We start from the raw sequence: 17,600 nt of genomic DNA on the forward strand, positions 1-17,600 counted from the left end.
GGATGCAATTATCATCACTTGTTATGATAAGCTGATTTGTTGATACTTCAAACAGCCAATGCAAAATAGATATTTAATTACATGACACACCGTAGTTTAATTTAATATTTATGCACAATGCAATGGTAGATTTTTTATGTTGTTGAAGAAGTTGACACACATAAGGCATCTAAAAGAGTAAAAAAAAAACAATGTAAGCCTACTGTGTTTTTTGGTGAACAATCAACCGTTTGATGGATAACTGAACTATAAAAGGAAGCAACAGAGATGACCTAAGGAATTCAAATACAAAAACAGTTTTGATAACAAAAACATGTCTTGATATTGGCCAAATTTTTCATTTTAACAGTCAATGTACAGTTTCATCCTCACATGATCTACACCTATAGGTTATTGTATGTTTAAGAAACACTAGACCTTTGGCTGTGGTCTGGAATCTGGAACACATGGACAAGAACAGAACAGATCAGGGTTTGGAATCATTTACATTTCACCACCATCATACTGTAGACAATGTTCTTGTTCACATGAAGAGACTGAAACATGGTATATACAGAATCCTGAGTCCCCACAGAAAGTACTTGCTCAAAGTAACCCAGAAATGTCTCTCTCTCTCTCTCTCTCGCAGAGTCTGTCTGTTTGCTGATACCAGAGAACGGAGAGCTGGGACAGTGGAGGCAGTAGATTCTCAGACGAATATCAGACGCAGTTCAGATGTGCTGTACATCCAAATGCAGTGTTCCATCAAATTACAAAATTGTGAAATCACTGGGTTTCCCATTGATATCCTTCAGCTGCATCATTCCTCAGTGCCCTTGAGCAGCAGTTTCTTTGATAATTCACACCTTTCTATACAGGAAAGTTCACACTTATAACTGTAAGGTAAACTGAATGTCTGTTGGGTCCTTGGATTGATCTGAAACAAATAAAAGGGAGAGCACTCAGATATTGCGATACAGTATATTGCAGTGCAGCTATAATGTTAGTCTTGATTATTAGATGGTTTATGATAAGATGGTATACAGTAACAGCTCCATGGAAGATGGAACATGTCAAAGCTGACCTTTGCAGTTGGTCCATCTAAAGTTAGAGGTATCCTTTGCTTGCAGGTTGTTGGGTGTTCTAAAAAAGAAAAGAGAAAGTATCGCTCATATTCTTGAGTCAAAACCTTGTGCCTTTGTCTGTCAATAAAACACTCTATATTGTTCTGTTGGTGCAAATCTCCCATGACTGTACCTATCCCTCCTCCAATATAACTCTGATTCAAATTGTAATGAGAGGTTATCTTACCCGGGTGGTTTTGATCTTGTTCCCAGCGTAACACATCCAGCCTGAGTTGTCAGGCAGCGTCTTGCACTCTTCTTCCTCCAGGCAGGGCTCCATCTCACACCACCACTTACCAATCACTATGGATGCTGCAGGCAACAAAACCATAATGTGACCTGAGTATTTCTTACCCAGTGGAAACTGAGGCAATATGAGATAGCAGTATATGACTTGAAGATGGATTGGTGACTAGCACTAAAGCAACCTTAGGTGTATTTAAAGCATTTCTTACATGCATTTTAAATCAAAGAGAAAGACAGATGTCTAGACATGTTAAGTGAAAGAGGGGGCATAGCTGTGACTAATGCAGACCGTATTCTTGCTCTGGGAAGAGAAAATTGCCTTAAATACAGGGTAAATGTCCACCACATCTTGAACATCTGACAGAGGAAAATACCCTGTCAGTCCTGACAGAAAAAAGAGACCTAAAATTCCCTCACTCTGTCTGTGTACTCTGCTCAGTAATTGTGGAAACATTTCCTAATGGTTAGAATCTAAAGAAGCATACAAGCAGGTGAGAAGTGATGTCTACTGTCAGGGCTGGCCCCAGGCATAAGCGACATAAGTGACCCCAAAAAAGAACAGTGTACAAAACATTAAGGACACCTTCCTAATATTGAGTTGCACCCCCCCCCCCTTTTGCCCTCAGAACGGCCTCAATTTGTCGGGCCATGGACTCTACAAGGTGTTGAAAGCGTTCCACAGGGATGCTGGCCCATGTTGACTCCAAATGCTTCCCACAGTTGTGTCAAATTGACTGGATGTCACTTGGGTGGTGGACCATTCTTGATACACACAGGAAACTGTTGAGCGTGAAAAACCTGGGTAGAAACCCTAGATTTGTGTCGGGACTATATCTCGTGGAAGGATGAAATAGTATCAAAATGACGTTTTTAATGAAAATATGTCAATCATCATTTGAATATGTTGGTAACCCATTGTATAAAAGTGATAATGCCCTCGAAGCTTGTGTTTGGAGGATATATTGGCACGGTTTGCCGGCCCGAGACGAAACAACACCCGTGCCGATATATCCTCCAAAACTGGCTTCTCGGGTGTTATCACTTAATTATAGTAATTATGGCCGAATACCGACTCGGTATGATTTTGTTAGTCACTCTCACTCAGATATCATTAACATGGCATAAGTCATGACAAAATGTGCAGAATTGCAAAAGATTAGCTTTAAAACTGCCAACATTTTTGCTTCACCCCATGTCAAAATGAGTAGAATTGCATGAAATTTGTTATAATATTGCAGCATTTTCTCTCTGCTGCACAGCATAGGAAGAAATACAGTATATAGTGAGTGACATAGGTTACTACTGTCTTCTGTTGGATCTCTACTAGAGATGGTAAAATTGTGCCTCATCTGTCAAAAAGCCAATACATACAATTCATAAAGCAACAGTACATTTCCACAGTACAAAATTAGGTAGTTGAGTATGGCCACAACTTCAGTAAATGTTTTGTTTGAGTGTTCTTGTCTGTCCTAGTCTAAGTGGTTTTCCAGCCATACATATTCAACACCCAAGAGGACCTCATTTTGACCTGTTCCTTACGGTAAAGAGGGTTACCGTGGTTTGTTGCCAGGAGTCGGATCGAACCAAGGTTATAGTGCATCTATTAAGCAACAACTCCTTAGGCTACTCTGCCTTAGACCTGACACGAATCAAAACAAACTGCATAATACATAAAGAACCATTGCTACTTCTCTAGGGAATGTATGCCATTGATGAATTGCGTATGTCTGCAGTGAGCTAATCAAAAGAAAGGGATGGGGCATCTCCATCTCTACTGGCCACCTGCTGTCCCAGATCTATTGGGAAAGGATGAAGCATCATATACAGTCAAAGTTATATATTGGATCACTTTTATGCAACCCTGAAAAAAAATATTCAAGAACTGGTGAATATGGGTTCTATAAGCAGCACCTGTGTGTGTGAGTCCAATCAGTGATAGGGCACACACTTCCCTTGCGCCTGCAATACCAATGGGGGTTGGGATGGTAGTCCTCCTCTACTCACCGTCGACACACGAGGGTCTGTTCCTGGTGGTCCCTGCCACCTTCCCTGGTAGACAGGAACACTTGACCGTCTGAGACCGCTCCTCAATCTTGTTCTTATTACAACATCTGTGAGCCGCAATCACCTCACACGTTCCTCCCTCTAGGAAAAGATAAACAACAGCAAACAAGTAAAAACTGTTCAGAATAACTTCTTAGGTTAGTCAATGGCAAAGTCAGCACAATCAACAATGATTTATGTAGCTATATTGGTAGACCCATTGTTGGCCTGTTAAATTCCTGTGTATGTTCTAGGCTGTATCTCTATATCAACATACTGTAGATGGTATCTCTTTATGCAAGATATCACAAGTGTATTACATGTGACAGCGATTAATATGTTTGCCTTAAACAAGAGTAATGGCTGTCGTGCGTTTTGTGCTTTGATTGAGTGAGGCCCCAGAGGCCCCTAATGTGTGTGATGGCTTGATGAAGATGCTGAAGAGAGAGTAGATAAAGCCATATCTATTAGCAGGATGAGAAGGCCTGCAGGGGCCCTCCCTCCGTCTCAGTCTGAATAATGTCCCTTCATGTAATTATCAGGAGGTTGGTTCACATTGCCTACAGGACACTGTCCCCCGCCATCAGGCTGGCTGTCTTACTCAGCCTACGGAACAGAGACTATCTCCTTATCAGGATGCCGCACCTGCTGTCCTCAACGGTCTGCCCTTACACCTAACAACACAACAAGTATGACCCATCCAGTAATTAGGCCTGTCTGTCGACCAAAGACAAGGAAAATGTATATGTGAATAAGGAGGAAAATATGAAATGTTTCCCATTTGGAGGAGTTTGTAGAGAGAAATGTATATGCCATTACGTTTTCAAAATGTGTTATGACTAGAGAATGTAATTGCAGAGCCGCAATGGTTATCACCTGCTGATGAAAGTAATACTATGGAACATATAGCCCATGAGACTTGGTTGAATAATAATGCTATCGCCTTACCCTGTGCAATATCCAAAGATTAATCAAATACAGCCAAAGGACTTTTTTCCAACTAGATAGAAATTAGATTTGTCTTCTAAGATTTCAAGTGAGACCCATATTCAGAGTCAAACCCAGATAGACATTTAAAAGAGTTTAAATTCAGGTTGGAGAGGAGTCGGTGTCAGCTTCATGCTATAATTCAGCCATCATGTTAAAGCCTGGAGAGATTATCTACCACGACCTCTCCTGAACGCTGGATGACCTCCTGACCCCTGATTGAAAGGAGACCACACAGCCCATACTCCTCTCCTACTGACTGACTCACTCATTCCACCACCTCATCTCATTAGCAAGAGGATTTCGTTTACACATTTTCAATACAACATGCAAAGAATTGTAGAGACTTTACCATTATTAGTTAGGGTTTAATTAGGACTTTTGATATACTTCACTCACACACTGCCTTTATGCATAACAATGTGTTTTTCAGAGTGTGCATTGTACATCACCCTGTCAGCTATCTGAAGTATTGTATGAGCCTAGCTCGACTGAGAAGTGACAGCAAATAACAGCAATAGAGATTGGAAGCTCCGTTGGAGACAGCCTAGAGGTTTAATTGGCAGAAATAATTGTAATAGAGTAATTAAACAATGGTAATTGACTAAGTTTAATTGAGGGGGAGGAAATAAATTAAAAACCATCGCTTTCCAAATCTCTCTGTCTGACCAGATTTCCCAGTGGTTTCAGTGGGGTTTTTGTGACTCAAGGCTGGTGGTTGAGAAAACATCAACAGCCTTTGGCAGGAGTTGAGGAGAGACATAAACTGTGTCTCTGAACCTGTATAACAACGGGACATGTTTGCACAATGATAATCCTGATTTTATTTAGCAGTGGAAGCAGTAGGCCATCAGTTAAAACATCAACAGCCCACAGGGCTTTGTTCTCTTTAATGCATCTTCTTAATTGCATAAAACAAGACCCAGATTAATCCTTTGATCTATTAAAAACCACACTACTCAACAGAATCCACTTTGTTCGTTGCTTACGTTGCTTGCTGAGATGAGCAGTAACGAGAACAGAAGAAGTTTGAGTCTGGATATACTCTATATTTGGAAATCGTCACCTATGAAGAATATATTAAAATCAAATAAAAATGCAAATAGGCTTGGTTATTTCCAGCAGGTAGGTGTATTCGGTGGCTTTAAACAAAAGTAATGTGAAACTGATGAGCGTTCTTTAAGCTCAGTCGGCGTGGCTCAGTTTGTGACTGCCACACTCTTAATGCTCCGAGATGCCATCTCTACACACACACACACACAGGCTGCATGCTCAGAGACCATATCTCTGCATCATGAATATATCAGGGAGAGATGGAGAATAACATGGCTGGAGATGAATAGTGCCTCATCAGGTGACGGCTGCTGGAGCCATGCCAGGATGTAATTGTTTTCTGTATTTCCATTCCCTTTTCCATTATCAATCACTGAGAACAAAGTCAGCTGTCCTAATGACAAATGGCTTCAGAACTTGTGTGTGTGTGTTTGTGTAGTTATATGGCTCATGGAATTGTATGAAGGTTGGGTGGGTTTGTGTGTTTTCTGAAAAGCACAATAATATCCTATCTCTCCCTGAAAAGCACATGGTGTTAAGCAGGTCATGAGCCAGTTCCTGATCTCTTTCCTCATTGTTTCTCCCTCTGTTCTGTTGACTGACAGAGAACAGGAATCCTACTGAGACAGTCGTTCCAGGGGGTCGGGGGTAATGCAGGCAGGAACAGGAGGGGCTCTGCTAGTAACGCACTATTTTAGTTGCCATGCCATGCCATGTTTCTGCCAGTGCCCTCTTCCTGTCTATACAGTCATCTAAACATTGGGTTTGTCATAGGTGCCAACACACAATCTGCCACCCAAACATTTATTTAGCTAGAGACATTGACCTTTTGAAAGCACCTGCAAGTTTGCTGAGGTTATAGACTATTTTTCACTGCATATTGAGGAAAGATAAGGTACTGTCCTGATATTTGACAATGTACTTTTTGTGGCATTCAGGGGAAATAGTTGTAACACTTCAAACCAGTGTAAAAGGGGCTTGGGAGCTCTGGTTTGTGGGAGCTGCAGAGAAAGGCGTTTGTGTGAGCTCTTAATATTTTAGGAACTCATGATTTGGACAGGTCACAACACCTGGTGTCCACAGTAAATTCGTTTCTGAGGCGTAACAGAGGAGTAAATCAGTTTCTGGGGAGTAACAGAGGAGTAAATCAGTTTCTGAAGAGTAACAGGGTAAATCAGTTTCTGAGGAGTAACAGGGTAAATCCGTTTCTGAGGAGTAACAGAGGAGTAAATACGTTTCTGAGGAGTAAATCAGATTCTGAGGAGTAACAGAGGAGTAAATCAGTTTCTGAGGAGTAACATAGGAGTACAACCCAGGGAAAGCCAGCAGAAATCAGAAATTAGGACTTATTACCCCTGCTATAGAGGTTCATACTGTATTGTCAACCCATGTATGATAATACACACAACACTGACATTCTACAATCTACATCTGATCATCTCTGTGCCTAATGGATGTGAACAGGGGCCATATGGGACCAATAAATGGCTATTCACCAGTGATGAAGCTGCTATTGCTCAGAGGCAAATGTTTGCTACATCTCACTAGAAATGTCACTATATGCCATAAGCATGCCATGATTTGCTGTCTACTGTATTAAACACGTGTGAAGTAGTCTCCGGAGGATCTGAACGCATGTATTCTATCTCAATGGGTAGTGGGTACACTCTTTCCCTCTCCAGCAATCTGTGCTGTGTGTGTGTGTGTTGTGGTGTGTGTGTGTGTGTGTGTGTGTGTGTGTGTGTGTGTGTGTGTGTGGTGGTGGTGTGTGTGTGTGTGTGGTGGTGTGTGTGTGCGTGTGTGTGTGTGTGTGTGTGTGTGTGGTGGTAGTGTGTGTGTGTGTGTGTGGTGGTGCGTGTGCATGCGTGCGTGCATGCGCTGTGCTTGTCTAAAACGAAACATGAAACTGCAATTGAATGTACTGTGCTATCTCTGCTGTGTTTCACACTGCCATCCACTGATATTTGGCAATGTACTTTCTGTGGCATTCAGGGAAGATGGTTGTAACACTTCAGACCAGTGTAAAAGGGACTTGGGAGCCTTGGTTCGTGGGGGCTGCAGAGAAAGATGTTTGTGTGAGCTCTTAATATTTTAGGAACCCATGATTTGGACAGGTCACAACACCAGGTTTCCACAGTAAATTAGTTTCTAAAAAGAAATATGAAACTGCAATTGAATGTAATGTGCTATCTCTGCTGTGTTTCACACTGTCATCCACTTGGAAAGCCTTAGATGCTCAATTTAGCAGGTAACATGGCTCTTTTGCGAGGTTCTGTGAATGCACACGTACTACGTTGTGAATGTATCCTTCCCATATACACACACATCTCCAAGAGTTCTGGCAAACCACAGCCCATGTTTGGAAGGGAAGTAGCCAGCCTGTCACCATTAAATAGAAGATTCGCTCAAGGTGACCTGTAATAGGCAGCTCTTATGGTTCATCCTCTGTGTCCATGCCAGCAGGCTACCACAGCCCTCTCAATGGCAGGAAATGACACAACCAGATTAGAAAATGTCAAATTAATGCAGATGGAAGACAGTGAGAGTCACAAAACATAAGCCTGCATGGTGTAAAATTGAAAGACTAGGTTTTTCCACCCAGTGAAGTCCTTGCAGTGCGGTATTCTGGTCTCAAATGCTTGGGGAAAACATGGAGACAAATATTGCATGATAAATTGTGTGCCGATCATGACAAATTTGTTTCTGCAAAAAAGAAAAACGGATGACAGTATGATATGATTGCCAATCATAACTTTGTCTTTTGCAATTCAAAAGACAAAATGACATCTAGATAAATCGTGTGAGTCAAGGGAGAGAAAACAAAAACTGAATAGCTGAATGTTATGAACAATGTAAAATCAACGTTTCCTTTTCTCTCTTAGAGCAAATAACATGGCTTTGAAAAGCACTGAGAAGTCCTGATAATGCACTGATCAAGAAGGCTAAACTTGGAATTGACAGTCCCTTCTTGAGTGTGTGTGTGGTGTGTAAGTGTGTGTGTGGTGTGCGGTGTGTAAGTGCGTGTGTGTTGTGTAAGTGTGTGTGTGGTGTGTAAGTGTGTGTGTGGTGTGTAAGTGTGTGTGTGTGTTTACTTTTACCCTCGCAGACCAGAAAGAATTACTCTCCCCTCTCCCGCTCTGAATTGGATTTAGCAAAGTCCTTTTTCACAGCATGCACAATTTACACATGGCTGAAGAAAAATATAAATTGCTACTCAGAAAAAGTACGGCCCATGAGAAAATTAATATAAGCAAGGACATTTATGAAATATATGACAGGCAGCACTGTCACATAAAACAGCAGCAGCAGCTCCCTCCTCTTAGTAGTTATTTTGCATTTTAATAAAGTATTGTCCATTCTCAGTGGCCCGTTGCACAGGACCATATCTTTCACCCTCCTGTGTTAAAGATCTATGAACACAGCATGGAAGAGAGGAATCAGAGAGAGGAAGGGAAGAGAAGAACCAGAGAGAGAAGGGGAGGAATCAGAGAGAGAAAGGGAAGAGAGGAACCAGAGAGAGGACGGGAGGAGAGGAACCAGAGAGAGAAAGGGAAGAGAGGAACCAGAGAGAGGAAGGGAGGAGAGGAATCTGAGAGAGAGGAAGGGAGGAGAGGAACCAGAGAGAGGAAGGGAGGAGAGGAATCCGAGAGAGGAAGGGAGGAGAGGAACCAGAGAGAGGAAGGGATGAGAGGAAACCGAGAGAGAGGACAGGGGGAGAGGAATCCGAGAGAGAAAGGGAAGAGAGGAACCAGAGAGAGGAAGGGAAGAGAGGAACCAGAGAGAGGAAGGGAGGAGAGGAACCAGAGAGAGAAAGGGAAGGGAGGAACCAGAGAGAGAAAGGGAATGGGTTTTTTCCATTTGCATCGGAGCCTCAAAACCTGTCTCCACAGCTGTCACACAGGGACTCAAAGGCTGCTGTAAAACTGGTATTGATCAAGGGCATGAAATCATATTCCCAGTCTTGAGGAGGAGGATCCTTATGTGACAAAATGTCCATGGTGATTTCGTTTTGCTGTGGATATACTATATGTGTTGTTGGGCGTGACAACAAACTACAGTAGCAACCATGCAATGAAACAAAAATCTGCCATTTGGTAAAAATAGGACAAGAAACATGGAACATTCTTCTTTATTCTCGTTTCAAAAATGTTATGTCAATGCTTTGTCTGCCTGTCTATCCATCTTGCCCTAGCTCTCTCTGTCTGCTACGTTTCCAGGTATTTAATATCAGTATGTAGCCTTCCCAGATGAAAGACTTTGTCTGCATGAAAAAGAAAGAGGGAAGATGAAAGGCGGGTACTATTCAAAGAGTCGTCAGAAAGCTGCTCAGCTTGGATCTGTAGCTACACTCTTAGAAAAAAGGTTCCAAAACGGTTCTTCGGCTGTCCCCATAGGAGAACCCTTTTTGGTTCCAGGTAAATCCTTCTGGGTTCCATGTAGAACCAATCTGTGGAAAGGGTTCTACATTGAACTAAAAAGGGTTCTTCAAAGTGTTCTCCTATGGGGACAGCCGAAGAACCCTTTTAGGTTCTTGATAGCACCTTTTTTGTATGAGTTTAGGTACTCTCCTCTCAGGGCTGGACGGACGGTGCAGGGTACGAGTGTGTCTGGCTTCCCTTCTACTGCACTCTGCTGCAACATGTGCTCTGTGTAAATAATGTACAGCATAATAGAATGCTTAAATTACCTATTATACAATAAGACATGTACTCTCCTGGGTTGGATAGCAATGATTACCTAAGTTTCGCAGGGTGACGGGGCTGGTAATGGGAGTTGAAGGAAATGGTTAATTACTAATCCAATATGCTTGTGTTGTGCAGAGATGTCTTAGGTAATAAGTACTTTCAATTATCTTAATTGTGCATTGAGAATAGACTAGATATGTGGGTGTTGGTGACGTATGTCGCCTATTGTATGAAAAGTACAATAATTGTACTCTTTACGCTTGCTATTAGTATACCACTTGGTTAGAGTGAGGGGACAGTACACCATTCATCATCCCTATTAACATTGTGTTGGTGTTTTCCTATCACATGTCCCATGTGAGAACAACACACACTACTCATTCTCTGCCCCAATTGATTCTCTCTAGGCTAACTCCATCACTCTTCCTATGATAGGGTTCTCGTTATTGCAACAGAGCAGTCATTTCTATCATACCACACCACTCTATCTCGGCATGCTGCATGCTTATCACCAACTCTGAACCTGCTGCTATTGGATCTGTGGTTTGAATATGCAAAGTTATTTGTGGCACACCAAGGAGGTATTAGAGGCATAAGAAGCTGAAATCTGCAATAGAGTCTGATACTCACAGTATTAATTACCTTGATTATTTATCATACCAACCCTCCCCCTTGGACCCAATTAGGAATTCAAGATGCTATTTTACTAGCTAATGAGGTTTAAGTCATGATAATGAATTGCATATCGCTGTCGAGCATTTGAAATAAATAAGAATGGAGGGTAACAACTCAGTAAGGGATCAACCTGCAGAAATACTGTAGGTGTACTGGACATATAGTTTCCTTTACTGACAAGTCATGAATTTTTATGAAAGGGTTAGGGTTATGTCTCGGGTTAGGGTTGAACCGTGGTGTGGACATGAAGCTAGGGTAAGAGTTAGGGTTAGGGTAATGGTTAGGGTTGTGGCTAGGTTTACGGTTGAACCTTGGTGTGGACATGAAGCTAGGGTTAGGGTTAGGGTAAGGGTAAGGGTGTCAAGGGGTGCTGAAGGTGGGTGTGGTGCATGAATCAAGCGCAGGACGCAGAAGCTCAGTCCAAAAGACTTTAGTGCAATATTCACGTAGAAAATAAGCACAATAAGCCCGAAGGCGAAATAACGGCGCACACAGGCGTCAATCAAACGGCGCACTAACATGTGCGAAAAACCTCTCCAAAACACTGGAGGGAAGTACGTAGCTCCAACACGAAACAGAAGAGCAATCACACACAAAGACAAACACACACAACGAGAACTAAATAGGACACTAACGAGGACTAACAAGACACAGGTGTACAACATCAAGACAAAACCAAACGAACATGAAACATAGATCGGTGGCAGCTAGTACTCCGGGGACGACGACCGCCGAAGCCTGCCCGAACCAGGAGGAGGAGCAGCCTCGGCCGAAACCGTGACAGTACCCCCCCCTTGACGCGCGGCTCCAGCCGTGCGCCGACCCCGGCCTCGGGGACGACCAGGAGGACGCGGAGCAGGGCGCGCGGGATGGTCCCGGTGGAACTCCGACAGGAGAGATGGGTCTAGGATGTCCCTCCGCGGCACCCAGCACCGCTCCTCCGGGCCGTACCCCTCCCACTCCACGAGATACTGGAGACCCCCCATCCGGCGTCTTGAGTCCAAGATGGACCGAACGGTGTACGCCGGAGCCCCCTCGATGTCCAGTGGGGGCGGAGGAGTCTCCCCTATCTCATTGTCCTGGAGTGGACCAGCTACCACCGGCCTGAGAAGAGACACATGGAACGAGGGGTTAATATTCTTATACTCAGCAGGTAGATATAACCTATAACACACCTCGTTCAATCTTCTCAGGACTTTAAAGGGCCCCACAAACCGCCGACCCAGCTTCCGGCAGGGCAGGCGGAGGGGTAGGTTTCTGGTAGAGAGCCAGACTCGATCTCCGGGTGCGTACACCGGCCCCTCACTGCGGTGGAGATCGGCGCTCGCCTTGTGACGAAGGACGGCCCGCTGCAGGTGGACGTGGGCAGCGTTCCACGTCTCTTCCGAGCGCCTCATCCAATCATCCACCGCAGGGGCCTCGATCTGGCTCTGCTGCCAAGGTGCCAGAACCGGCTGGTAACCTAACACACATTGGAAGGGGGTTAGGTTGGTAGAGGAGTGGCGGAGAGAATTCTGGGCCATCTCGGCCCAGGGAATGTACCGTGCCCACTCCTCCGGCCGGCCCTGGCAATACGACCTCAGAAACCTACCCACATCCTGGTTGACACGTTCTACCTGCCCGTTACTCTCCGGGTGGTACCCTAAGGTAAGGCTAACCGAGACCCCCAAACGCTCCATGAACGCTCTCCAAACACGGGAGGTAAACTGGGGGCCTCGATCAGACACTATATCCTCGGGTACCCCGTAATGCCGGAAGACGTGGGTAAATAGGGCCTCAGCGGTCTGTAGGGCAGTAGGAAGACCCGACATAGGGAGAAGACGACAGGCCTTAGAGAACCGGTCCACAACGACCAGGATGGTGGTATTCCCCTGAGAGAGGGGAAGGTCTGTCACAAAATCCACCGAGAGGCGGGACCATGGTCGTTGTGGAACGGGCAGGGGTTGTAACTTACCCCTGGGCAGATGTTGGGGCGCCTTACACTGGGCGCACACCGAGCAGGAGGAGACATAAACCCTCACATCCCTAGCCAAAGTGGGCCACCAGTATTTAGTGCTAAGGCAATGCACTGTCCAGCCAATACCCGGATGTCCAGAGGAGGGTGACGTGTGAGCCCAGTAAATGAGTCGATCCCGAATCTCGAGCGGAACGTACTTCCGACCCTCAGGACACTGTGGAGGGCTGGGGTCGGTACGCAATGCTCGCTCGATTTCGGCATCGACCTCCCACACCACCGGTGCCACAAGGCAAGACTCCGGTAGTATGGGAGTAGGCTCAACGGACCTCTCCTCCGTGTCATACCGCCGGGACAGCGCATCTGCCTTACCATTCTGGGACCCAGGGATGTACGTGATTTTAAATACGAACCTGGTGAGAAACATACTCCATCGAGCCTGGCGAGGGTTCAGTCTCCTCACTGCCCGGATGTACTCCAGGTTCCGATAGTCAGTCAAAATGAGGAAAGGGTGTTGAGCCCCCTCAAGCCAATGCCTCCACACCTTAAGGGCTTGAACTACAGCTAACAGCTCCCTGTCCCCAACGTCATAGTTACGCTCCGCCGGGCTGAGCTTTTTTGAGTAAAAAGCACAGGGGCGGAGTTTAGGTGGCGTGCCGGACCGTTGAGAGAGAACGGCCCCTATACCAGCCTCAGACGCGTCTACCTCAACCTGAAAGGGTAATGCGGGATCCGGATGCGCCAGCACCGGAGCCGACGTAAACAGGTCCTTCAGTCTCCTAAAGGCCCTGTCCGCATCAGCTGACCACTGCAGGCGCACCGGACCCCCTTTCAGAAGGGACGTGATGGGAGCTGCCACCTGTCCAAAACCCCGGATAAACCTCCGGTAGTAATTCGCAAAGCCCAAGAACTGCTGCACCTCTTTTACAGTGGTTGGAGTTTGCCAATTACGCACAGCGGACACACGATCCACCTCCATTCTCACCCCTGACGCGGACAACCGATAACCCAAAAAGGAGACCGACTCCTGGAAAAACAGACATTTCTCTGGCTTGACATATAGGTCGTGCTCCAACAGCCTCCTCAATACACGACGCACCAGGGTTATATGCTCGGCTCGGGTAGACGAGTACACCAGAATGTCATCAATGTACACGACCACCCCTTGTCCCTGCATATCCCGGAAAATGTCATCTACGAAGGATTGGAAGACTGATGGAGCATTCATCAACCCATATGGCATGACGAGATATTCGAAATGACCTGGTGTGGTACTAAACGCTGTCTTCCATTCGTCGCCCTCCCTAATGTGCACCAAGTTATACGCGCTCCTGAGATCCAATTTTGTGAAAAACCGCGCTCCATGCAATGACTCTGTCATGGTCGCAATCAGAGGGAGTGGATAACTGTATTTCACAGTAATCTGATTGAGACCACGGTAATCAATGCACGGGCGCAACCCTCCATCTTTCTTCTTCACAAAAAAGAAACTTGAGGAGGCGGGAGAAGTGGAGGGCCGAATGTATCCCTGTCTCAAAGATTCGGCTATGTAAGTCTCCATAGCTTTTCTCTCCTCTTGAGACAAAGGATACACGTGGCTCCGTGGGAGCGCTGCTCCTGCCTGGAGATCAATCGCACAATCCCCCTGTCTATGAGGAGGCAACTGCGTCGCCCTAGTTTTACTAAACACGAGAGCTAAATCCCCATATTCAGGCGGAATGTGCAGTGCGGGCACTTGGTTTGGACTTTCCACCGAAGTCGCCCCCACAGAAACACCCAGACATCGCCCCTCGCACTGAGCAGACCACCCATCGAGAGCCCTCTGTTGCCACGAAATAGCAGGGTTATGGGTGCTTAACCAGGGAATTCCCAGCACCACTGGGTACGCAGGAGAGTCGATCAGATACAGCTGTATAGTCTCTTCATGACCCCCCTGCGCACACATCCTAAGTGGTGCTGTGATCTCCCTAATCAACCCCGACCCCAACGGGCGGCTATCTAAGGCATGAACGGGAAAAGGTTTGTCAACAGGTAGGAGAGGGATCCCTAAATCTAAACAAAACTTCCGATCAACAAAATTCCCAGCTGCGCCTGAATCTACTAGCGCCTTATGCTGGGAATGAGGTGCAACCTGTGGAAAACACACAGGTTTACAAAAGTGCGCAACAGAAAGCTCTGGGTAAGTGGGACGTCTACTCACCTGGGAGGCCCCCCCAGTGCGTGGCCTGTTGTCTTCTCCCCCGGAGAACCCTCCCCAGCACCTGGCCGCAGTGTGCCCTCCACGACCGCACTTGGTGCAGGAGACAGGCCCCCTCGGGCTCCTCCTCCTCCTTTCTCTAGCGCCGGCACCCCCGAGCTCCATAGGGCTCGGCTCGGAGGTGCCGGAGGGCGGAATGGACGGACCCCCCTCGGGACGTCCACGGGTGGCCAGCAGGGTGTCCAGACGGATGGACATATCGACCAACTGGTCGAAGGTGAGATGGGTATCCCTGCAGGCCAACTCACGTTGAACGTCCTCCCGTAGGCTACATCGAAAATGGTCGATGAGGGCCCGTTCATTCCACCCTGCGTCCGCCGCTAGAGTCCGGAACTCTAGAGCAAACGCCTGTGCGCTCCTCCTCCCCTGTCTCAGGTGGACTAGACGCTCCCCCGAGAACTCGGCGTAGGAGATGGTGTTGGCGTCCATCTTCCTCCACTCGGCGTTAGCCCACTCCAACGCCTTGCCCGTGAGACAGGAGATGAGGGCGGAAACGCTCTCATGTCCCGAGGGCACCGGGTGTACAGTGACCAGGTAGAGCTCCACCTGCAGGAGGAACCCCTGACACCCGGCAGCTGTTCCGTCATACGCCCTCGGGAGCGAGAGCCGAATCCCCCTGGGTTCCAGACCTGGGACTGGTGGACCGGCCGATGGGGTTGGCAGGGTAGGTGGAGGTGTGGGTACCCCGCTGGCCTCCCATCGGTGCAGGGTGTTGATGACGTCCTGTAGAGCGGTCCCCAGTTGTCGTATCTGGTCATCTTGGCCGCGAACATGCTCCTCGAGCGACTCAGGCGTAACTGCAGATCCTGCTGATTCCATTTTGGTGTGTGATTCTGTCAAGGGGTGCTGAAGGTGGGTGTGGTGCATGAATCAAGCGCAGGACGCAGAAGCTCAGTCCAAAAGACTTTAGTGCAATATTCACGTAGAAAATAAGCACAATAAGCCCGAAGGCGAAATAACGGCGCACACAGGCGTCAATCAAACGGCGCACTAACATGTGCGAAAAACCTCTCCAAAACACTGGAGGGAAGTACGTAGCTCCAACACGAAACAGAAGAGCAATCACACACAAAGACAAACATACACAACGAGAACTAAATAGGACACTAACGAGGACTAACAAGACACAGGTGTACAACATCAAGACAAAACCAAACGAACATGAAACATAGATCGGTGGCAGCTAGTACTCCGGGGACGACGACCGCCGAAGCCTGCCCGAACCAGGAGGAGGAGCAGCCTCGGCCGAAACCGTGACAAAGGGTCACATGCTGACACCTCATGTGTCGCGTGCGCGAGCGTTGCAAAATAAATGTACACATGTTATTCAATCATTGCACCCACACTGCTCGCGCGCGTCAACGAGCGTCTGTGTGGCCAGGCGCTAAAATAGAACTTGGTTCTATTTGTGACGCTTAACACGCTGCAAGTCCTTCCTCTCCCATCTCCTCATTGGTTTTTAGGAGCATCTACCCACGTGGGTGATTGAAAGATGAACTAAGGTCTACGCTCCAGTCCAGTTGGTTGTGGTAATGCACCATAAAGTTGGTTGCCAACCGCCATATAAAGTCCAGGAGTCCAAGCCTGAAGGAGGAGAGATTACTAGAAAACTAACTTTTACCGTTTTATCTGTGGATTAATTGTCGGAGTACAGGACCTTGTGCATTTCAGGTAAAATAACAACCCAATGTTTATATCCCAGGACAAATTAACTAGCAACAGCAAGCTAGCTAGCTAAATTGCCATAAATGTTTAATGCTTTTCGACCTGTCCCGAAATTAATATAATTGGTTCAGAGTTTGTTTTGATATTTCAACCTGCGTGTCCTGATTGTGTCTGGTGTGTGGGGACAAAATCAACTTGCGCCCGATGGCGCATGCGCGCGTGCGGTCTGGGTAGCATGTTAGGGTTATGTCTAGGGTTAGGGTTGAACCGTGGTGTGGACATGAAGCAAGGGTAAGAGTTAGGGTCAGGTTTACGGTTAGGGTTAGGGTTATGGCCATGGTTGGGGTTGAGCCGGGGTCTGGACATGAAGCTAGGTTACGGTTGGGGTTAGGGTTAAATGGCTTAACACCTTTTTTGCAATGGATAGGCATCATTAACTAGGACAAGAAAATACACTGCAGATTAAAAATTATATAAGAAAATCCCAAATTCATTTGTTTTGGGGTTGTTACAGCTATATCCCAAACATAATCTGATGGGGGGGATCTTTTTTGAGGAAGGCCTAAGAGTCCTGACTTCTCACTGAGATACACACCAGACTCACAACATTAAAATTGGAATACTGATTAGAGCCACCCCCAGGTGGTGAGGGTGGGCATCAACACATCCGCAACGCTGACTCTCAACACGGGGGTCCTCATGGGTGCGTGTTTAGTCTCCTCCTATCATTAAGTTTGCAGACGAGGCCTCCCGAGTGACGCAGCGGTCTAAGGGACTACATCGCAGTGCTTGAGGCGTCAGATCCGGGTTCGATCCTAGTCTGTGTCACAACCGGCCGTGACCGGGTGTCCCATAGGGCGGCACACAATTGGCCCAGTGTCGTCCGGGTTAGGGGAGGGTTTGGCCAGAGGGGCTTTACTTGGCTCATCGCG

At 46.6% G+C, this 17,600-nt stretch overlaps 1 protein-coding gene across 1 annotated transcript in view; it reads right to left on the reverse strand.

Annotated features, from left to right (window-relative positions):
- Positions 1-401: 401 nt before the first annotated feature.
- LOC311148107 (chemokine-like protein TAFA-1) overlaps positions 402-17,600 on the reverse strand; it is a gene marked incomplete at both ends in the record, with an annotated part of 36,119 nt that continues 18,920 nt past the window's right edge. The window contains 3 exons of the mRNA XM_084185013.1: positions 402-437; positions 1,291-1,415; positions 3,354-3,494. Coding sequence (XP_084041139.1) covers positions 402-437; positions 1,291-1,415; positions 3,354-3,494 — 302 coding nt within the window. The remainder of the gene's footprint in view (positions 438-1,290; positions 1,416-3,353; positions 3,495-17,600) is intronic.

This window comes from Coregonus lavaretus (genome assembly GCF_964263955.1).
Source record: "Coregonus lavaretus genome assembly, chromosome: 20".
NCBI classification, from domain to species: domain Eukaryota; kingdom Metazoa; phylum Chordata; class Actinopteri; order Salmoniformes; family Salmonidae; genus Coregonus; species Coregonus lavaretus.